Here is a 23,225-nt window from a genome sequence, read left to right as displayed (position 1 = left end):
CATTTCTTGGCGTTGTAGTTTGCAGGCTCCCCGGCTGCTAAGAAAGACCGGAGCTGAGGGTCAAGTGCCTGTAATTTATGTGCCTCCAGGCGTGTTTGACGCCGTGTCAAAGTGGCTCCTGCCACGCTCAGTTCTGGGGGTTGTAGTTTCCAGGCTCCTCGGCCGCTATGAAAGACCCGCGCTGCGGGTCAAGTGCCCGTGATTTATGTGCCTCCTGTTGCATCTGACGCGTGTCAAAACAGCTCCTGCTGTGCTCAGTTCTGGGGGTTGTAGTTTCCAGGCACCCCGGCTGCTAAGAAAGCCATAGTCCTAGTTACAAGTAGATGTAGTGTTGACAGTTGGCACTTTCAATCTCGCAGTATGAACATAGAGGACCTTTGAAGGAAGAAGCCCACCTTGTTGTATTACTGAGATATCACCCAAGTAACTAGTGCTCATGGATATAGGCCATCAAAGGGGTTAGGCGACGGGTAGGAGAATCTGAAAGTTGAGTCCTGCTGAGATAAAATTTAGGGAAGTGCCTGACAGGGTGAAGAATCCTTCCAAAGTGTGACAACAGATAAAACAACAAAGAAGGAAGTCCAATTTCATACATCACCTAAAATTGTGTTCTGAAACTTTGAATGAATGAATGCAAGTGGATGAATACAAGAGTAGATTGATGTCCTTTGTAGTGCCCAGCAGCAAACCCTCAGTCACTTGCTCTTGCTGTGGAATCCAATTAAAATATTATCCCTGCAGTTGTAAAATTGACATGTTATTATCCAGGTTATTGTCCAAAAGGAAAAACTATATGTATGTGTAGTGCAACCTTCACGCCAAAATGCAGTCTTTGATCCTTAAATTATTGTGAGTAGTACTGTACTAATGAAATGCTTGCCATAAGATATCTTTAATATCTCTCAGAGTTATACATAAGGCACATGTTCAAATGAAAAGCAGTGTTGACCTCTGTAGCTCATCCAGTTTAATTCCAGATACAAAAGTCCATTTTCTAGAAGAAGCGCTTGAAAACATTTGGTTACCCAGATGTCCCCCCATATCACCGAACACAACCTTCTCTGGATCTTATTAATCAGGCTTTTGAGTATAATGTAGAACAGAGCTAGCCAGTGTCAGTGATGCACTACACATTCTGAACAATTACGGTGTTTTTCCATTGGTGCTTCTCGACTGCCTGCCAAATGGTCTTCCACTTGGTAGATCACGAAGAGCTTCTCTGGATTCTTTCCTCACTAACTGCATTCAGCAAGATGATTCTATTGTGGTTTGCATGTTTTCTCTTTGATAAACCTCGTTTTTAATGTCAGTCCCTTGCATACCCCCTCTACCATGTGTGGGTGCCTAAGAAATGTATCCTATTGATGTACTTCACTTCAAGCCCAATTGCGCATGATTTAGATGCATAGCCAGTGACAAACCCAACATGGAAGGCCATCACTGAAGACTGTTTACAGCGGGTGTTGACAGCAGGGCCTGGCCTGTGGCTAGACCCTGTACCCAACAGACCTCGGCCAACCCACACTGCGCACAGGCTTCCATGTCACAGAGCCTGGCCTGCAAGCACGCTGCTGCTGCGCAAGGCCTTGCACTGTCTGTATTCTTTTTTTTAAATGGGAAAATTATTCTTGCATATTTTCTAATTTTTGTTTTGAGGAAGAGACTCCTCATAACTCACTCATGGTACAGGATAACCTTTAGCTTGGCCTAGCTTCAGTGTCTCAGCGCCGCCTTAACATGCACTATTCACTAGGTTCTCTGCATGCCCAGAAGCACCATCGAGGGAGCTTTTTCTTTTTTGGCCGGCACCATCTTCATTTTCTTTAGCTGGGGCGTGCTTTCATTGATGGTGCAATTTGTGCCAGTTTGCCAGCAGCCTGAGTCATCATGCCTCGGCTATATGTTTCCACCATCATGCAACCCCCAAAATGCCTTTTTTTTCACCCCCTTTTAAGCTGCCGGGGAACAACAAAAAAAGTCTGGCGAATGCAGAGCTCACGGACTTTGCAGCCTTCTATGTGTTCTTCAGGCCACACCCCTAGCTTTATTTGTGGTCATATAGGTCTGATGTCATTTATAGGTTGAGAAAGATCAAGGCGCAGGCCTGTCATTAACCAGTGCAAAAAATAGTTACTTTTATGTGAGTGGGGCGGTTGCTCTCTGGGGCAGATTGCTGACTAGACGTTCAGTACAAGATAATTAAACATAAGGTGTTTGCTGCTATCTTGTGAACCCTGGCTAAGCAAGGAAGAGCAGACCTTAGTCTGTATTTATCCAAACACATCAAATCAGCATTTTATTTCTTCAGTGGCAAAGACATATTGCATGTTTGACAGCATCTTATTCCCGTAATGTATTGATAGATTTTATGGGAATAGACAGAAGGGTTTTTTAGCACATTTTGAAGATGGCCAATCTGTGGCTAAGCAAGGAACATCCGAGATTGGTTGGAAAACGTAGATCTGCATTTTAACGTCTTAAGTAAATAACTTATCGGTGCGTTTTTGAGCTCTAAAGGCAGAGCATCCTGCTCCAGTAAAGAGTTAATAAATGGCTAAGCAAGGAAGGCCGGGGATTGGCCTGTAATTAACCAAACAGATAGACGTTTCTCTTCTTTGTGTTTTTCATCTCCCGTGGAACAGCATCTTGATCTAGTAACGTTAATATATTTTGTGTGAATAGGCACAAAGGCAAGTTTCAGAGGTCAGAGGTGTGGGTGGCTTTAGAGAATAGATGGCTTTGAAAACCAGCAGCAAATTCATAAAATGGAGCATGGTAGAGTCCACTCCAGTCATGGTGCTAGACTGCAACGATTTGTTAGTAGCAGTGTTGGCCAAGCTCGGGGTTGTTCTAGATCAGCAGGAGGCTTTAAAAAAAAAAAAAGTGGTCGCGGATGTGGGTACCGAGAGTATGATTCTGAGTTCCTGGTAAGTCCTGTTCTTTGCTTGAATTATTCACTTCGTTTGTAAGCCCCGTGGTGGGAGATGCACCATAACTTTGGCTTGCCAATTTGATTTTCTCTTTTATTGTAGAAATACTTTATTTGGGCCGGTTGCCCTAAAAGCATACATAAAATACATTATACAATACAATAATAAATATAGGTTTAAATATTATTTACATAAAATCGGTATGAACAAAGTCTTGTCAGACTTAGAGATCCTTCAAAATCCTTAAAACCTTTTCAGCAATAAGAAAAAGAAAAAAAAAAGAAACCAAATAAAACAATTTTACCCCACCTGCACTATAACCAAAGCTCATTCAGAACATGTCAAGTGAGCTAATTACCTCATAAAGTGACAGAACAAACACTGATCCTATCAGGGTGCTTACTTTTCTTGGGTCCTTGCACTTACTTTAGAGTACTCCCCCAGCCCCCTCCCAGGCCAGAGCCCTATCTCATCTGATCCATACACCTAGAAGAAAACAACTCATAGGGTAGACTAAAGTCTTATCTAAACTTGACCTAAACAGGCGCAGCCTGAGCCACCGCCGTCTTTAGTGTCCGGAGGCCCCCAAAACAGCCCATGCTCCCCCGCCAGGAATACACGGAGCGACAAGATTGTTATCGTTGGAAGAAGTTATCTTTATTTTCAAAGACATATTAATAAAACATATCATAACTCAATACGTACAACTGTTCATAGCAAGTGTAGCAAAATTAATCATTTCAGCAAACATTTTATTTACATGCTAACGAGAATTTATTGTGACCGTAAATCAACCTGACAGGATCCCTTCCTGTCCTGAACCACCATTGGACCACACAGGTGACCTGTGCCTCACCTGTATCCGTAGGAGGGGCGGTTACCCTGACTACACCGTACCTTGTTCTCCTGCTTAGGGTTCCGCCCCTCCTCCAACCACCAATCAGCCCTGGGGTGTAATGGGAGGAGCTAAGAGCTGAAGCCCTATGTTCCCCCCAGCGATCTGAGGTCTCTTACCCCCTGATCTGGTGTATCCATCCGCTGGTTGCCTCAGAACTTCAGGATCCCATCCCAGATGTCCTCCCGGGGGCCCCACCTTGGGGACCCCATCCTATTGTTTCTAGTCACATTTATATCTCAATTTCCAAACCTTACTTCCAACTGCTAATGTACAGGAGAGGGTGGGTGGGACAATCGCGGGTCGCCGCGCAGGTCCCGGCCGTCGCACGCTGGTGAAGAAGGACTAGCCTTCTTTGGGGGGCTCTTAAATAGCCCCCCACCGGTATGCGGCGGCCGGAACCAGCCCGAGCGACCAACGTCGGCCCCACGACGCGCCCCCCCTGTCTACTTCCGCCCTCAACACCTCGCGAGGCGCCAGGGCGGAAACGCGGCCGATTCCGCGTACCCCCGGCAAGGGGGGCCGACCAGACAAAAAGGGGGGAGTGCCCCAGGGCCTTGGAGGCCCCGACCCCTAACGGGCTGCGCCCCCCCACTTCGGGGTGGGCGCTTTTCCCTAGGGTCCGGAGGCCCCCAAAACGGCCCATGCTCCCCCCCCGCCAGGAATACATGGAGCGACAAGATTGTTATCGTTGGAAGAAGTTATCTATATTTTCAAAGACATATTAATAAAACATATCATAACTCAACACGTACAACTGTTCATAGCAAGTGTAGCAAAATTAATCATTTCAGCAAACATTTTATTTACATGCTAACGAGAATTTATTGTGACCGTAAATCAACCTGACAGGATCCCTTCCTGTCCTGAACCACCATTGGACCACACAGGTGACCTGTGCCTCACCTGTATCCGTAGGAGGGGCGGTTACCCTGACTACACTGTACCTTGTCCTCCTGCTTAGGGTTCCGCCCCCCCTCCAACCACCAATCAGCCCTGGGGTGTAATGGGAGGAGCTAAAAGCTGAAGCCCTATGTTCCCCCCAGCGATCTGAGGTCTCTTACCCCCTGATCTGGTGTATCCATCCGCTGGTTGGCTCAGAACTTCAGGATCCCATCCCAGATGCCCTCCCGGGGGCCCCACCTTGGGGACCCCCTCCTATTGTTTCTAGTCACATTTATATCTCAATTTCCACCACAAGGGTGACCAGGGCCCAAAAGGTCCTTCGCCCTCCCCCCCCCAAAAAGAGGCTGCGGGCAAAAGCCCATATGTCATGGATAAACTGATCAGTTCCCTGATCAGGCAGATGCACCTGGTCCTTATGAAACATGTGAGCACCCTTCAACAGTTTGTGGGGGATGTTCCATAGGCGCCCTGGTCCTGGGCAAAGTTTTGCCATCTCGGCATTAAGCCGGCGTACTGACACATTGATGGTCCTAGATCTTATCCCCGGTCCCCATTTACGACGAGGCACCATGTGGGACCAGGCAAATGCTGCCCCTGGGAAATGCTTGGCTACCCTGGTGATTTCCAGGAATACCGTCTCCCTCAGGGCCTTCCGGCCTAAACAGACCAAATCGTTGCCCCCCAGGTGAATGATGATTAGATCCGGAGACTGCAGTCCCACACATCCTCTCGCCATATCGACCAGATGCTGTAATTGCGTGATGCCTCCTCCACCAACGCCGCACCAGCGAAAAGCTATGCTCTGCATGTCTACCGGCTTCGACCCACGGAGCTGTTGCAACCGGTACGCCGCCCGACGAATAAATGAATGCCCCAAAACCCAGACCACGCGTTGAGACATTGAACTGAAAGATAAAGATAGGAGCGTGAGACATCACCAACAAGCATCTGAATTACCATTACACCAATTCTGGCCTGATGTATCGCTTGTAACACTCCGAAGACCAAAGACCTATGCCTTTCACCATGGTCGCTGAAAGGCCCGCTGCCGCTGCTACCGTGGCTACCCCTATTCTAAATGAATGTGACGAGTACCCTTTTGGGTCCACCCCACTCGCTTTCAGGGCTAACTTAAAAACTTCTGAGAATTGGTAGCGTGAAAGGCATTCCCCCCCCGGGGTGGACGAACAAGGCCGGAGAGCCTGCCATCGGACGGACTGCTAGATAACTGTTTGTAAGAGTCACAGGGCAGATGGGGGAGCCAGGTGCCGCATATAGCATGATGCGCGTCCCTTTCCTGAGCTGGTCCGTCTTTGATTTGCGCAGTGTTATGGATAGTGACCCGGCGCCTACCAGCATGTCGCTCTGCTGCAAACCCCCAAGATGGTCCCCCTTGGAAGAACCCACCAACTCGCTAACGCGAAAAGCCCTGTAGAAAGCCAAAGCGAATTCCGCGGAGAAGAGCGCCGCTTCCGCCGGGGAAGAGCAGATTACTTGGAGTGCCTTTACGAGTTTTTCCAACAGAGGGGTGGTAACGGGGCGCCTAGCGTCTGTGCTACCCGGGGAATTCCTGGCCCAACCAACCAGGGCCTGTCTTAAAGAAAACGTATTGAGTGGCCCTTCCACATTGCGGATTTTTGCAAAGAAACGTATTGCCGCCAAGTGGGCCTTTGCGCAAGACACCGGGTGCCCTGTATTCTGCAAATGTTGCAGAAATACCCCCACTGCTGCCTCAGAAAACGTATCCGCAATACGCTGAGAGTGCAAAATTCGCCTGTAAAGGAAAAAACTGTTCTCGTAAGCTGTTTTGGTGCGTGGTGCCAGGGACGACGCTACTAGGTCGGGGAGGGTGGGGCACCAATCTTCCACAGAGATTCTGGGAACTCCGTCATCTTCTCCCTCGCCTGAGGGTGATACCGCATCAAATCCTGCATTAATGAGCGAGACAGTGCATCAGCTGCATTGTTATGGACCCCAGGCACATGTTTCGCCTTGAACGTAATATTATGCTGAAGGCAAGCTAGAATCAGGTGTTTCAACAGGCGTAATACCAAAGGGCAGGATGCCCCTTGGCGGTAAATAACCTCTACCACTGCCATGTTGTCAGACCAAAAGACTATCACCCTGTTTCTTAACTCCTCCGCCCAGATGTTGACAGCAACCACTATTGGAAACAATTCCAGAAAGGCTATATTCTTGGTCCACCCCCAACCAGCCCATTCTTCAGGCCAATCAGCTCTGCACCATAACGTGCCCAGAATGGCGCCGAAACCAATGCTCCCTGCGGAGTCAGTGTAAAGGCCCAGCGTGGGGCTGGGAATCGCTTTATGAGGCCAAATGACAGATCCATTGAAAGTCCTGAGAAACAGGTCCCATAATCTTAAGTCGTCCCTAACTTCTCTAGACAATCGAGTGTGGTGATGTTTTTCTTTCAGTCCCGCCATTGAGCGAGCTATTGATCTGGAAAAGGGGCGGCCCATGGGGATGATTCTCAGAGCAAAATTCAGCTGACCCACTAAGACCTGTAACTGGTGCAGGGTCACCTTCTCTTGGGAGAAAATGGCCCGGATGGTCTCTTTAAAAGCCAGTAACTTATCCCCGGGCAAGCGACATTCCCCTGCCATTGAGTCGATTTCAATTCCCAGAAATGTAATGCAGGTAGAAGGGCCGACCGTTTTTTCCGGTGCCAAAGGTACCCCAAATTCTTTGAACAAAGTAATCAATGCCTGCAAGGCCCAACTGCACCTATCAGAGCTCGGGGGACCCAGAACCAGGAAGTCGTCCAGGTAATGGATGATCTCGCGTTGACCAGTACGCATGGAGAAAACCCACTGAAGAAAGGAGCTGAATTGCTCAAAATAGCTGCATGATACACTACAACCCATAGGCATGCATTGGTCATAAAAATATTCACCCCAGAATTGGAAACCCAAAAGGTGGTAATCGGCGGGGTGGACGGGAAGCAGGCAGAAGGCCAATTCAATGTCTGTTTTTGCCAACAAAGCCCCCCGGCCCAATGCCCTCACTTTATCTATGGCGTTGTCCACCGATGCATAGCGTACAGAGCAAAGCTGGGGATCAATGGCATTGTTGACCGATGACCCCCGAGGGGCAGACAAATTGTGAATCAGCCTGAATTGTCCTGGCTCTTTCTTAGGCACTACTCCCAACGGTGAACACACAAAACCTGATAGCGGTGGGCATTTAAAAGGACCGGCAAGCCTGCCCAGGGCCCTCTCCTTCTCTAATTTTTTGGCCACCACTGCAGTGTTCTGGGAAGCAGATATTAAGTTCCTACAGTGACTTACGGGGGAAACGTTAGGGGCGGGAATCCGGAAACCGGAGGAAAACCCGTGAAGAAGTATCAGTGCCGAATCCAATAAGGGGTAAGCCTGTAACCATGGGCGTAACACCTCTAATCTAACCGGGGAAGGCGGGGGTGTTCCATTTGATGATTTGACAGTCTTTCCCCCGCTCTTTTGATTTCTTGATACACTTTGATTCAGGGTGGGAGGGGTGACCGCAAAAGGAACAATTATGCCTGAATTTGCAGGTTCCGGTGGGACGTGTACACATCTTCCTGTTGAAAGCCCAGCATGACCCTTTCTTCTCACCTGACAACTGAGGCCGAAAGGGAAGCTTCCCTGAACCCTTGTTGTTAACACATTCAAGCCAGACATTCACCTCAGTCTGATCCCACCCGATGGATGGGTCCACAACCTTAGCCCAACGAAAATCTCTATCGTATTCTAACCATGCCGTTCCCCCATATGTATGTTGAGCTTTCATAATCTTATTAGCGTAATAAATCAAGGAGGTGCCCAACTCTGGTTTTTTCTCCAGCAGAACGGACATAAAAACGTTGAAACCAAACAGCCAATTTGTGATGCTCTCCTCAACTTTGGGCTTTCTTTCCCCATAGAAGGATGACTTAGTTTCTTTCTCCTTCACTTCCACCTCCCTTCTTTTTGCCCTTATCAATGAAAAAATGTCCACAAATTCCCCCTTCCATATCTTCTCCTTAACTTCAGCACTAACGTGAGCTGCCAGCTTACCTGGTCTGGATAGTAACGAGTCAGTAGTCCCCTCCTTAGTAGGGTTGACCTGCTCCGGAACCTTGCTGGTGCTGGGCAAGACGATTTGAGCCCCAGGTGGAGAAGGGAGACCAGCGCTCGGAGCCGGGGCGGCGCTCGAGCTACTGCTTGCAGGCTGCAAAGGGGGAGAAGTATGCGCTGCCACCAGCGAATCCACCTGACGCTTTAGGTCTGATACAGCAGTCTGCCAACGGTCACCTAACCCCCATGGCGCTGCAAGTGGTGGTACCGTGGGAGAGGGAGCACTAATACCAGCCAGTAACTTAGCTACCTCTAAGAGTGCCAACCTTGTAGGGTTCTGTTCCTGCGCCTGTTGTTCGGGCACGCACACCGGCGGGAGACCTGATGACGCGGGAGCGACTAAACCTGGGGGTAGAGTGGGCGATGCCCCGGGCTGAACTGTGGGCGCCAGTGCTGATAAGGATTTGTGATTATCCGCTAGAACCCCCTCCATGCCCATGCTCGGCGGAGACGCGATGCCCGTGATAGCTGCGGGAGGCGCAGGGTTTGGCCTTGTAGGCGGGGCCGGGGTATCAGGAAGGGTAATCTGTACAGGCACGCTAACAGCTGTGGGAGGCGTTAGGTTGATGGAAGCCGGCACCAGCGCCTTCCCATTCTTTCTGCGCTTAACTGGCGGGAAGGCAGCGCTAGGGGCCACATGGGATCGCTTTGGACGTTTTCCCCCAACACTACCCCCCTCCTCCTCAGGGGACCCAGTGACCTCACTTGAGTCCTCGCTCCCCAATTTCTGTAATACCAACCTTAGGAGTTGGGACAACTCGGGGTCCCGACCTGGCCCTTTTTGTGCACTAGTTCTCTTAGGAGGTATGCTGGCCAATAGGTATGCCAATTACAATCAGGCACCAGTGAAACGATTTACCTGTAAAATTGTTTTTTTTGTTGTTTTTTTTTTACAAGAGGCCTGTAAAATCAAGTAAAATACAACAAACAGTCAAAACACGGAAAGGCAATCGTGATTTTTCTTGGCCGCACCTGTGCCGTAAGTCAAAATAAAGAACTCGTCAAGTTGAACACAAAACCAATCATTTAAAAAATGCGCCCGGGCACCAGCTGTTTTTGCGCACCCCACAAGCTAGATGACCTGCCCAAAATACACCCAAACACTCTCTCCCCGTCAGCCGGGACTTGCCCGGAATCACAGTATGTGAAGCGAGCGCGTAGCCCGAAACCTGCGCTCCACTGCCCCAAATTCAGCGCTAACTAAAGCCGGGACTTGCCCGTAATTACAGTCTGCGGAGCGAACGCAGATACACGAACCCGCACTTCCCCGCTCCCAACTCGGCGCTGCATAAAGCAGGGAATCCCAGCATGCGGAGCGACTCAGAGCTCAAACCTGTGCTCCCCGCTCCAGAAACTGCGCAGTCAAAAAACAAGGGGCCGCTATACTACTTAACAAAGGCTGCAGTTAGTGTTCTGTAATACGCGACGGCCCCCACCCTTATCGCACTCAACAGGCGCTCACAATTGCGCTCCCTGCTCTAAAAACCGCGCAGTCTATGTCAGGGGGGGCGCTATACTTCTTAACAGCTGCAATTACGGTGATACGCGACGGCCCCCACACTCGACAATGCGCGCTCTGCAGTAAATAAAGCAGCGCGCCAAAACTAATTACGATAGCAATAGCAATCCCGCTACGATAGGGATCACGGCGTTCGCAAGTCTATGTACTCACCACGCCAGACGCCGCTTTCCGCTCCTTGCGCGAGTAACCGAACAGCCTGATCAGGTGAAGAGGACCTTGGGCGAAGAATGAATAATTTCCAGATTCGAAGACAACCGCCACCTCCAGCTACAATCGTGGGTCGCCGCGCAGGTCCCGGCCGTCGCACGCAGGTAAAGAAGGACTAGCCTTCTTTGGGGGGCTCTTAAATAGCCCCCCACCGGTATGCGGCGGCCGGAACCAGCCCGAGCGACCAACGTCGGCCCCACGACGCGCCCCCCCTGTCTACTTCCGCCCTCAACACCTCGCGAGGCGCCAGGGCGGAAACGCGGCCGATTCCGCGTACCCCCGGCGAGGGGGGCCGAACAGACAAAAAGGGGGGAGTGCCCCAGGGCCTTGGAGGCCCCGACCCCTAATGGGCCGCGCCCCCCCACTTCGGGGCGGGCGCTTTTCCCGAGGCTCAATGCCCAGGACAGACAATAACAATATGATTGATTGTCTCGGGCAATGATTTACACAGGGGGCCCAAGGCAGATGGCCCATCTCTTCGCCACATACTACAAAAAGCGTTCACGGGCAGGCAGCCGTTGTCTAAAATGCAGATACAGACTCTTTGCCCTTGGTGGAATGATACAATCCAAAAAGTCTTTAAATTTAGGCACAACTTTAAGCTCCAAAATTGTTTCTGTAAGAATTCAAAGAATGTATCATGGTGGAGTCCACTCCAGTCATGGTGCTAGACTGCAACGTTTTGTTAGTAGCGATGTTGGCCAAGCTCGGGGTTGTTTTAGATCAGCAGAAGGCTTTTTAAAAAAAAAGTGGTCGCTGGATGGGGGTACAGAGGGTATGATACTGAGTTCCTGGTAAGTCCTGTTTTTGATTCACTTCGTCTGCAAGCCCAGTGGCGGGAGACCCACCATAACTTTGGCTTCCCAATTTGATTTTCTCTATTGTCTTTCCCACGATCTTCCCTTACAGCTCAAAAGATGGAGTTTATCTGAGACCATTATCTTTTATCACCCTCACAGCTCATATCTTTCAAGGACCGCAACTCAATCTTGTCAAAACTCATCTGTGGAACTGGTGGGCGTAGAGTAGTTCTTGCCAAACTGTACCCCCAATAGAAGAAGGAAGACTAAGCGCTCCAGATTTCAAAGCATATTATTTAGCGACACAGCTACAGTGGGTGGTTTTCTTGGCTGGCAGTTGGTAGTAATCTGGAAGCGGGGTACATTAGGACCGCCCTTAAAGGCGGGACAGTACCTCCTTTTCCTCTAGGACACAGCACATACCCACATACACCTCATTGTTATCAGATGCTAAACATTGCTAACGCAGATACTTGCAAAAAAACCTAAGCAGTGATATGGGTACTCTAGAGAGTTCACTGTTGCCCCACCGCACGGCGCTAGGACAGCTGTACGATTCCAACTCACTTATGGCATTTCCGGGGTGAGGCAAGTGTCGGACTGCTGTCCTGCAAATTCTTAGCGCATGCTGACTAACCAGAGATTGATAGCACGTTAGAAATACTGCTAACATGGGACGGTGGTCGTTGTAGAAATGTAACCTTTACATATCTCTTCAATCAATACAGTGCAAGAGCGTCAATGTGAGAGGAGCCTGGGTGGAGGACTTAAGTGCATATCTTACATGCACAGAAAGGGCAAAAGCTCTCAGGCATACACACAAACTGTCCAGGAATGCCTGTAAATGTATTCAGTTTAATTATTTCCACCTTATTTATCTCACCCCAATCAAACTTCACAGTATATTTCCCCATATATAGCTCATGACTGTTCGAGTGTAACAGCCCAGATGCCATGTTTTATCACATCACATGGTTAGGCCTGGTTGTGGTCTTCTTTTGGGGTAAGGATGAAGGCAGTCACCGGCCCGCACTTGCCTGTGCTTAGCCCACCAAAACATACCCTGCATAATTCGAACACATGCTTACTAGGTTTGAGCCACATGACTTCTTATTGACCTAGCAATGATCATAGCAAAAAGATCTATTGCAGTGTGCTGGACATCTCCGCATGCCCCTGCCCTGGTGAAATGGCATGTGGAGCTCCATAAGCGGGCAGTAGCACAAGACGCTGTGAGTAGATTGATAAGGTATCGCTCTGGGCCTCAAGTGGAGATATCAGACTGGGATGAAGTATCATTGAAAGATATCCAAAATCAGGTCATAATCCGCAATAAACCTTCAGCATTGATTTATATTGTATAATGATCTCTGTTTTGTCTGCCTACACATTAACCCATCCTCTGGTTGTTAGTAGTGGCTGGGTTTATCTTATAGATGTGTTGGTGTCTGCAGTTTTGTTGACGTACACATCAAGTGATGGTGATGCGTTCTAGGTTAAATAACTAAGTTATGTTCTTTGCTTTGTTTTGATGTTTTTCATTTAATATGCAACCGTCTTTGAGTGTGAGCAGTAAACATGCATCCTCCTATTCTATGTAATATGTGTAATGAACACTTGTATCGAAAATACCCAATAAACCTAATTAAAAAAAAAACATTGTGGTAGGTGGCACAGCGATAGTTTACAGAGTTTGGGGACTTTTCTTCAAAGCTTGGCCCTAGAGAGAAGGTCCTAAATCACAGTTGGGTCGTTAGAAGTTATTGTGATGAGTCCAAGACAGGGCAAACGTCGGTAGCTTTGGTTCAAGACAAACCTTTTCCGAAGGATGTGCTTTTGTGGACAGCTGAAAGGTCTAAGACGCAGGTCTGAGTAGGAGAACATTGGTCGCCGGGGAGGGATCACACCTCGGTCAGCGTGAAAGCTAACTCCATGACTAAGTATTAAGAGAGTGATCCTCTGCGGAAGTGGTGGCTCTGCATTAATGGGATCTGTAAGGAAGCAACTGACGTGATTAGCAAGTGTCAGTAGTAAACAGCGCCAGCTTAAACAAAGCCAACTAGTGTGGTAGATGCCTGGAGTGCTGCTAATGACGTGTGCTGCAAAAGCTGCAGTCACTTGATCGTGGGCGGACCAACCTTGAGAATTACTTTTTGCACCATTGAGGCAGGTTCCCCCAATTGATGCCTGGTCTTGGAGAGATGACTGACAAAGCCTCGGTCTTGTAATTAAATCCACCTACTCCTCGTGGTAAAGCGGTCCGGGGTGTCGTGTGCATTTGATACTCCAGTGACCATGTGAGAGTCGTCTGTAAGCACAACACTGTACAGGACGAAGACCACAGGCAGAGAAGTGTCCCCGTTGTCTCTTTTAAGATGACTCGGTGCGCCTGCATTCAAGAGGGCGGTTTATTTGGATTTGCTGAGTTCGAGGCCCGTTGTTGGGCCCAGAGGGCGTTTTGGAGGGGATGACGTCGTCAGACAGTGACGATCCTAGAGGTGTTGGGGTTATCCTAGGAGTGCCCGATGCAGCAGTTCACACATCTGGCAGAGAGATAGTTAGTTCTGCCTGGATAGGATAGTTTGCAGAAAAGAGCAGGTAAAGAAAAATCTGCTCAGCCCTTTTCCTGCAGGTGCATGGAAACAGCCCGAATAAGGGCTACGAGCCCCTGTGCCGTTTGAAAACCTTTCCGGGGCGTCCTGCCAGGGTTACCCGTACCTTATATATCTTTCCCGAGGCAATGAAAGAAGAATGCAGTTTGTTTTTCAACTGCACTGCGATATCCCTAGCAGCAACATGTGTAGCAGCTTAAACGGCTAAAAGAAAACCAGAGATGCCCTTTTAGGGAATGTGGAAAAGGTCCCATTAACGTGGAAAGTGTTACGTTTTAACTAATGATTAAAGACTTTGCTCGTGTTTGTTATTAAACCGCGAGATACGTTATTGGAGATTCTACCTGATTTATACGAAGTATGTGCACGTATTCTAGAAAAGTTAATACAGTATTCATTGCTCAAAACGTGAATACATTTCTTTTTGCATTTATTAATAAGGTGCATAGATATTGGTCAACATAAACGAATTATCTCTTTTAGAATTGTATCACGCTGTTGTGGTTATAATGCACATAGACTTGAGACAGGCCACAGCATAAGGGAAGCCATTTGTCTCATCTCTTTGTATACATTTGAATGAGTCGCTCTTAACAAACATTGCGAATTTGTTAAGGTGGGTTCCGGAAGTCGAGCTCTGCTGCCCTCTGCCGTTCGCCCTGAGATTCCTGCGCAATTGTTCGGCTGAGCTTTCAAAAGTATTAAGTATTCAAGCAAAACTAAATGATTGGTTAGGCTACTGACAAAAGTAGAAAAATAAAATCCTGAAAGAGGGCTCGATTAATCGATTCTCCGCAAAATAGGTATGATGCTACAACTTTTAAAAAGTATACAAACATAATATTCTCAAATTGACACAAGGAGAATGGTGTTTAAATGAAAAGATGAAACAAACATAAAACGTAACATTATTTAATGTTATTGTATTTTTGGACTTTGATAAACATGGCAAACTCCTTTATTCTTGATATTTGTGTTTTTACTGTAACTGATGTGCACAGGGCGCCTGGCCTCCATTCTCTTTTGCGTAGCTCACTTGTCTTTTAGAAAATGAAAAAAAAACTGCTTCCACTCCACTCCAATACGCTGGTATTTGCGGAGACAGTTTGACACTGTAGCAGTAGTCTTTCACTTTGGGATATTCATTGACAACACGTGCGCGATCTTCATTAACACTTAGAATAGCTAAACATCTCGGACCAGGTGTTTTTAAGTCTCTTACGAATAATCCGTCTTACTATGGAAATTGACTTGTATATGGGCGTGACATACCTTGCTCCACACTTGAAAGAAGTGTCTTCCTTCTCGGAGTGGTGTGCTTTGATGTTGTGAGAGACCCTCCTGCACTGATTTTACATGGGAACTGTTCGTGACTTCATCAGAGCACAATCAACATTACTTTAAGCAGGGTGTGGTTTGCGTAAACTCATGGACTAATCATTGTGTGATTCAACAGGGGTGTGGAATTTAATAAAAAAAATAACTTATTCATGGGACAGGTTGCTTCATAAATCTACTTGTCCTGTTAAAAAAAAAAAACAGTTGTCCATTTGGTGCCATGTAGTGCAATGACAATTTATGGGCACAATCTCATTATATAAGAGCTCTTATAATAGCCTCTCATCTCTGATTATGCCAGGGCTCATACTATAGTAGGGTTTGAATACCAGCACTTCCTTTATTTCGCCACCTTTACGCAGATCTACATTTTGGGGCTGGAGGTAGCAGTAGCAATAGTTTCAGGGTTGGAATGCCTTTTTAACTCGGTGCAAACCTACTAACTTCACACTAATCTTTTCCCATACTGAGAAAGGTTGGAAATTTACTCCTGATAAAGGCCAAAGTAAAAATTCTTCCAGGATTGAGAATAAAATGTGGTTGGAGGGAGAGTGACCTTCTAAACACTTATCAGATTTTTACATGAGCAAATCTACACGTGCATATTTGCTCAAGCTAAAATGCAGTTGGCATATATTTTCTGGAAGTATGATTTCCTGGCTTCTGTAGATTTTTGTGAATTTGTGAAAGTATAAATCTTCATTAATGCAAATACATATTCCATGAATGCACTTTTGCAACTTTCTTTAAGACATTTCTTTAAGAATTAGGTCCCTAATTACGCCAGGCCTTACCCAGGCCCTTTGTTTTTTTTTTTTTTACAGTTCTCTATCTATCGGCTGGCTTCACTGTAAGTGACAGCATTCTTCTCTTTCACAAGGAGCATATGCACGCAAGTAGTTTTGTTCAGTACCAGGCACTACTGTTTTTTGCCATTGTTTGTTATAATGGTGAGGGTGCTGCAGCTCACACAACAGTAAAGGTTTACAAAAACAATGTCAAAACAAGACATGCATTGACAGAACTAAAATGCTTACCACCAGTGTCAGAGCTATTGGTTTAGTTTCATGTTATCCATAATCTTGTTGAAACTAGTTCGACTGATTTTCCATTATGAATATTTTTGGAAATACAAGCACGTATCAACACAATTTACTAAACAGTGCTTCAAAGAAATAGTACCTAAACTTTCTCAGTAGTTTACCAAATCTTTTTGTCTAGTTGTATGTTTTGTGAGCATGCTACTTTGAAAGCATAGAAGCATTAATCTTGCTTTCAGGCTTCTGCAAATGATTGTGTCTAATCAGAGAGCATTCTGGGAGCATTATATGTAGCATTATATTGTTAAAGTTTGCACTTGTGTGTAAACATTTGTATACTGGAACCGCTGTCAGTAATGAACCCAGAGTTTACAACATTTCCTTAGAGCCCTCACCCTAATAATAAAGGCTTTGAATGAATGAACTATAGATACAAGTTAGAGCAGCATTGACATATGAATACAAGCATTACCTTAACTGCAAATAATGCCCTTCCCAGATCCATAATATGGAACTGTGAGCTACCAGCTGAAGGGTTTGTGCTGCAAGGGGTTGGGCCAACTTGTCTGAAGGAAAAGATAAACATTAAAACTTGTCCCTGACCTTAAACAATACGCCATGAGCATCATACCATAGGAATTCCATACCTCTAAGTGATCACATATGTGGTATCTTCTTGTAAACAGTCATAGACTAACATTTAAAGAATTGTTGGTGTGTTTCAGCCTCCCATTACTCTCGGGGTTTAACCTAGCAACAGCACTAAACTTTTGAGTCATATTTTAATTTTGATTAGGAGAGGTCCCGAGTAACAGTAGCCCATCCTCAAGAGAATGTGAACCACATTCCTCAGGGATTCCTCTGCGTTTTCAGTTGGTAAGTAATGCAGAGTCAGCCAGTAATTGGAGTTTTCATCTGAATCAGGATTACAAGAAATGCAGCGACTTGCAATCCTACTTTTCCTTCATGTGTTTATTTTGCCAACCGTAAACCCCAGTGTCCCTTATTCTCACTGCTGTCACACAGAGCATTATGAATGACACAACCCATTGAGTCTTCATCTTGTCATTTTGGCTTTTGATGTCTTACAGAATATGCTCCTCATGTTGCCTCCAATTGCAAGTAAAATCATATAAAGTTCAGAAACAATTCTACGAGAATATGCTACCCCCGGAACTGAATTTGTTTTGCTTTTGGTGCTTGAAGGCCATGAGTCAATTCTGAGTCAGGAATGCATGGGGTGAAATGAAAATTAAATGATTTAATGTATCAGTTATGTCTGGTTTTCTGGAATATGTAAAATTGAAGCTTCCTTCAGTTCAGTCCTGCTCTATTTTAGGAATTAAAATTGGTGCTGACTACACCTATGGTAGTGTCAACCAATGCACAAATGTGACCCTAAGTTTTCCTACCGTAAGGCAGCTTTTCACATGGTCATTACATCTGCCCATTGACTTAGTGAAATCCTAGCTCTTTCGTCTGAAGAACTGTTGACTAGATTACATACGTCTAAACTGGCACAACCCATCTTACTGATTCTCCTAACAGTAAAGAACACTATTTGGGCAAAAAACATTTCCTAAGTGATTTCTTCTTGTGTCGGAATGGTGTCCGTTATCTAAATCCTTCAGGAATGACTTTATCTGAAATACAGGGCTGCCACTTGACAGTGGGTTTATATTTTCTGTTGACATTATTGCTTACATTCTGTCATTCAAACCTATTGTATAGTGTGCCAGGTATTTCTCCCAAAAGCATTTTATATCATTGACTACCTCAAGAGTAATCTCCACCTCAGTGCACTGTAAACTATCTACTATAAATCTGGTGAGAATGCCTTGCAGAAGATGCAGTTATTAACCTCGGATGCTATATAAATTGGCAACTATATGATTTTTTTACTAATTTGAAAAAAAAACACTTTTTTGTTAAAAACACGCGGCCTCCCTTTGACTGCAAGTAACTGTTATAAATTGATTAATGCAAGGCAGATACCCTCATTGGAAACTCTTACTGGTAATCCCCTTTACCTTGTTCCTTTTTTAGAACATAGTTCCCTAAGGGCTCTCTTTTCCTTAATTTTTAAACCACATGAAAATCGTATTTGTTTTTCAACCCTACAAATCCCCCTACGTCCCCCTTTCTCTGGTCATGTTTGATAGGAACGTTTTGACCCTTTTTCTTCTTCCTTCCCCACCTGTCCATCTCAGCTGAGTCCCTCTTCTCTGGCTAAGGAATCAGCAAGTTTTTTATTTTGTCTATGTTTGGATTTTGACACCAAAAAGATAGCCAGATTTTTGCATTTAGAGGAATGCTGCAGTTGATGGTTCTTGTTAAAAGGATATTTGAAGCTTACGTAGCTTCAGAAGATGCACAAAGACCCTGTTGCTACCTCCCAAAAGTGTCCCAGGATTTTGTTCTGGCAGAGGAGAACAAAGAGACTACATTAGAACTATAAGAGCACTGTACACATGCTTATAAAGTAACTATGAACTTTTGTAAATTTAATGAAGGAATCCCAACTGCACAGAATTACATTTTTAAGACAGGAATTTAATCATATTTAAGTTGTCTCTATGTGGGGTTTAAGTCTAGTTTTACAAATGTTCTAAATAAGTATCCTTGTAACCTGTTCAATCTAATTTCTTTCCTTATGACACAGCATCTACTTGTTACCAGATACCCTAAGGCCCACAATGGACTACTGAGTCCTCCACAGGATGAAAAGTTGACTAACAGCCAGGCATCCCTCTATGAGATGTTGCAGGAGAAAAGCAGATGGGGTGGAGTGAGCATGGATCAGTCAGCACTGCTACCACTGCGCTTCAAAAATATCCGTGAGAAAACAGATGCACACTTTGTGGATGTGATTAAAGAAGACAGGTAAAAAAGAAAGAAGCTAAAGAGTGATTGTGTACTAAATCAAAACACATTGGTGTTAAGTTTGTTCCTACAAGTGACATTAATTGCTTTATCGTGGATGATGGTTGAGAGATTATCAAAATTCAGTTTTCTGTTCACTGCCAAGTGTTAGCCACTTCAGAGGATACAGAGCAGTTTGTTTTATCAGTAGACTGGAACAACCCGCAAAATTGTGTTTGATACTATTCTTAGGGGAGGCTTGGACCCCTGTGAAACATTAGTCAATCATAGACAATGAAAAATTTCCTAACTATCTTAACGAAAAATTTCAGTTCTTTTGAGGACACTGAGGCAAGGATTATGCTTAATCCTTTCTTCACCACTTTATTACAGCAACCAATTAACAACAAACTACATTTCCCATAACCAGTTGGGAAATCCAACAATCAACCTAAATGAGCAGTCCATGGCCCTTAGAAAGTCCTTCATCATTGTTGCCACCTCCTCTTTCTTTCTGTGACCGAAAGCGACCAACCATGTTTTTCAGTCTTGCTTGGACCGTTCAGATCTTGAATGAGCAGAAAACGTATCCCCAATGAATTTCCATACTTTTACCAACATACAAAACTATGTGAAATGCAGTTGACAGCAAACCAGGAAGACAGTACAATAAAGGCAGATATTACCAACAAATCCCATATGTTATCCTCACCTTTACGAAGAACTTCCCTCTGGGTGGGATTTGGCATGCCACTATGGGTGGGTTAATTTTCGCCTCCATGTCCTTAACAGAATTGAAACTTTCTGTTACAATACCTAAGAATTTTTTCAGTCTGTCAGGACAGAAGCAGAGGATTATGTTAGTTTAACTCTTTCCCCACCATGAGCGATGTCATATTAGGGACCGGTTTAAAGTAGACCAATCTGCTGCATTAAGGATATCCTCTAGGCGACCCGAAGAGAAGAGCGCCTTTGATTCCATGGCCCCTTAACCGAATGGGCCCCAAAAATTTGCTATCAATGCCAGCTTCTTGTATTGCTCAGCGGACCCATCTAGCAATGGTCGGAGAGGCGACTGCCCAAAAGGGTTTCCTGAGGGCGATCAATCATTGTCTCTTTCCAGGGGGGGTGGATATCCGCTGGCATAGCCTCAGGGCATTCAATACATCTGCCCACACATAACTTGGGGAGTCTTGAAAACAAGGATAAGATGCCCCTGTGGATTGCATTTTAATCGTCTCTAAATGTGGAAGGTAACTCCATCTGGAGTGAATACTCTAACAGTGATGTCTAGCGCCGAAACATCTGCTACCCTTCTGCAAGACATGAAACACAATAGAGTGGCCAGTTTGGCTGAAAGTTCCTTGCGTGAAAGATACTGGTTGGCTGGTTATGATAGAAATAGATTGAGAACTTGGTTGACATCACACAATGCTGAATATCTTTCTTCCGGGAGAAAGGATAAGCGGATATCTCTCATAAGCTTCCTCATAGTGGATGCTCTCCCAACAGGTGATTGTCTACAGGTGTATGTCCTGCCGAGATCGCGGAGCTGAAGGTGTTAATCGATCTATAGGCTAGACCCTCTGAAGCTCAATATGCCAGAAAAATCAGGATATGGACAACCTCTGCCTCACCGGATCCAAATGTCTCCGTTGACACTAGCCCAGCCTCCAAGACCACACCGATCAATAGAATGTAATGATGTTATCTGCCCGCCTTGGAGAAGAGTGCTGCAGGATGTCCCAAAATTCCTGGCACTTTCAAGCGTTCCCTGTAATCCTCCAAGCCATAAGTGGCAGAAACCCCTCCCGTACTAGCGAATGGGAGTTCCCATCGGGATATCGGAGGAGATCTGGAAGGAGGGGTAGAGGGATTGGAAAATCCCAAGAAAGTTCCAGTAAAACCAGTTACCAAACCTGCAGTCTCCAGATCGAAGTTATCAGTTCCAATTCCACTTCTTGTCTCTGCACCTGGGCAGAGAGGCGAGCTTTCATGGCAAATGGGGGAAAGCCGTACCCTTGTTCTAGGTGCCAGTCTTGGAGAAAAGCGTCTGTGGCCATTGTTTTGGAGTCCAGCCGCCAGCTGAAGTGCCTGGGTAATTGGTGATACAGGCGCGAAGCAAACAGGTTCACTGAGAATGGGCCCAGTCTGGACTGAAGGGCCTAAAGAAGTGCCGGCTGCAGTTGTCAGACTTGTGTTCCTCAGGTGTCAGGAAAGCCAATCTATGATCTGATTGGATACCCCTGGGAGGTATTTCTCCATCACCAAGACCTGATTCGAGAGGCAATATTCCCAAAAGGACTGGGCTAGATCCAAAAGAGCCTTTGAGCGGGTGCCCCCAGATGATTTATATATTGCACTGCCACAACATTGTCCATCTTGAGTAGGACCCAGCACTTTGCCAGGTTCTTGGTCCAACGTTTGACCGGGAACGATCCCGCTAGGAGTTTGAGGCAGTTGATGTGCATGAACTTTTCTTGTGCGGACCATAGTCATCCGGTGGAGAACGTGTCACAGCCCACCTCCCATCCCGAGCTGCTGGCATCAGATTCCATGACTAGGTCGGGAAGGGAGCTGAATATCGCACGGCCATTCCAGGCATCCTTGTGAGGGAGCCACCACTGTATTCCCTCCTGTGCATTGTCCGTTAAGGGGATTACCTGAGAATATGAGGCCCCTCCATAGATGGACGGCTTTGAGACGCTGCAGGGCGCGGTAGTGTAGAGAGCCCGGAATAAGGCCTGGATCGAGGAAGACAACAGGCCTACTACTCTCGCATTTTGGCGAAGAGAAGTTGACAGTTTGACTACCTGCCGGCACAACTCGTGCCCAATCTTGTTCATTCTCTGCAAGGGAAGGCTGAGTGTGGCCCGTACCAAGTCCACCACAAAGCCCAAGAACACCAGAGTTTGGGTGGGTGTGAGGACAGACTTCGGCTCGTTGAAAATGAAGCTGAGAGACTTCAAGAGAGAAACCGTCATTTGGAGGTGTGAGATCAGAACCTACTAGGATTGGTCCATCAGGGGAAGATTGTCCAGGTAGATGATCAATGCAGAATTCTCGAGCTCTAAGAAACTCTACCACTGGGTGCATCACCTTGGTAAAGCAATACAGGGCGGAAGAAAGGTTGAATGGGAGAGTCATAAACTCGAACGTTTTCTTCTGCGACTGAAACTGGAGGAACCTGCGATGGGGGGCAGGGGGAGATTGTGACAGTCAAGTATGTGTCCTTGAGATCGAGACACACCATCAAATCGTTGAGTTGGAGGAGGTCCCGTAAAGGATGGATCCCTTCCATTTTGAAGTAGTGGTAGACCAGCCACTCGTTGAATTCCCCCAGGGTGATGAGTGGACGTTGGCTGCCATCCCTCTTCTCCACAAGGAATAAACTGCTGATGAATCCCACCAGATGGAGTGATGTCCAGACGATCGTGCCTTTGCTAAGTAATTCTGACATCTCTGAGTGCACCAGCTCTCTGCCCCTGGCAGAAAAAAACAGTGAAACCGGAGGTTTCCTTTGGGTAGGTGAGCAAAAAATTTGATGTGGAAGCCCTGTGTGGTTTGGAGCATCTAAGCATCGGAGGTAAGAGCCACCCAGTTGGGAAGGAAATTTCAAAGTCTTCCCCCCAATACGTGAAGTGGAAATAATTGGACACTCACCTTGGGAGGAGCCGTGGGAGCCACCGCCTCTTTGGCCGCCTCTTGCTCCACTTTATATGGGGTAAGGTCTGGTGGGGCAGAAGGTTCCGAATTTGGATGCGTCCTGGTACTGCCACGCTTTGGACCAGGACCTGTGCAGGGAGCTAGAGGTTGCGAGCGGCCAGCCAATCGCCCCCGGCCTGGGTCAGTCACTGTGAAAACCCAGGACGTAAAGATCTGTTTAATGGATTTCTGTGCCTTGCCCAAAGAGTTAAAGGTCTGGATGAACTTGCTCAGCTCCCGAACAAACTGGTTGCCAAACAACCCTCCTTGGGCGACAGGACACGCCTCCAATG

At 46.4% G+C, this 23,225-nt stretch overlaps 1 protein-coding gene across 5 annotated transcripts in view; it reads left to right on the top strand.

Annotated features, from left to right (window-relative positions):
- Window positions 1–23,225, top strand: part of ADCY9 (adenylate cyclase 9) — a 453,549-nt gene that overhangs the window by 323,630 nt on the left and 106,694 nt on the right. For all 5 annotated transcript variants that reach the window (XM_069210454.1, XM_069210453.1, XM_069210452.1 and 2 more), the window contains exon 5: window positions 19,028–19,248. In XM_069210454.1, the coding sequence (XP_069066555.1) occupies window positions 19,028–19,248 (221 nt within the window). The remainder of the gene's footprint in view (window positions 1–19,027; window positions 19,249–23,225) is intronic.

Source organism: Pleurodeles waltl, chromosome 10 (assembly GCF_031143425.1).
Source record: "Pleurodeles waltl isolate 20211129_DDA chromosome 10, aPleWal1.hap1.20221129, whole genome shotgun sequence".
NCBI classification, from domain to species: Eukaryota; Metazoa; Chordata; class Amphibia; order Caudata; family Salamandridae; genus Pleurodeles; species Pleurodeles waltl.
This window is presented reverse-complemented; position numbering and strand designations above follow the sequence as displayed.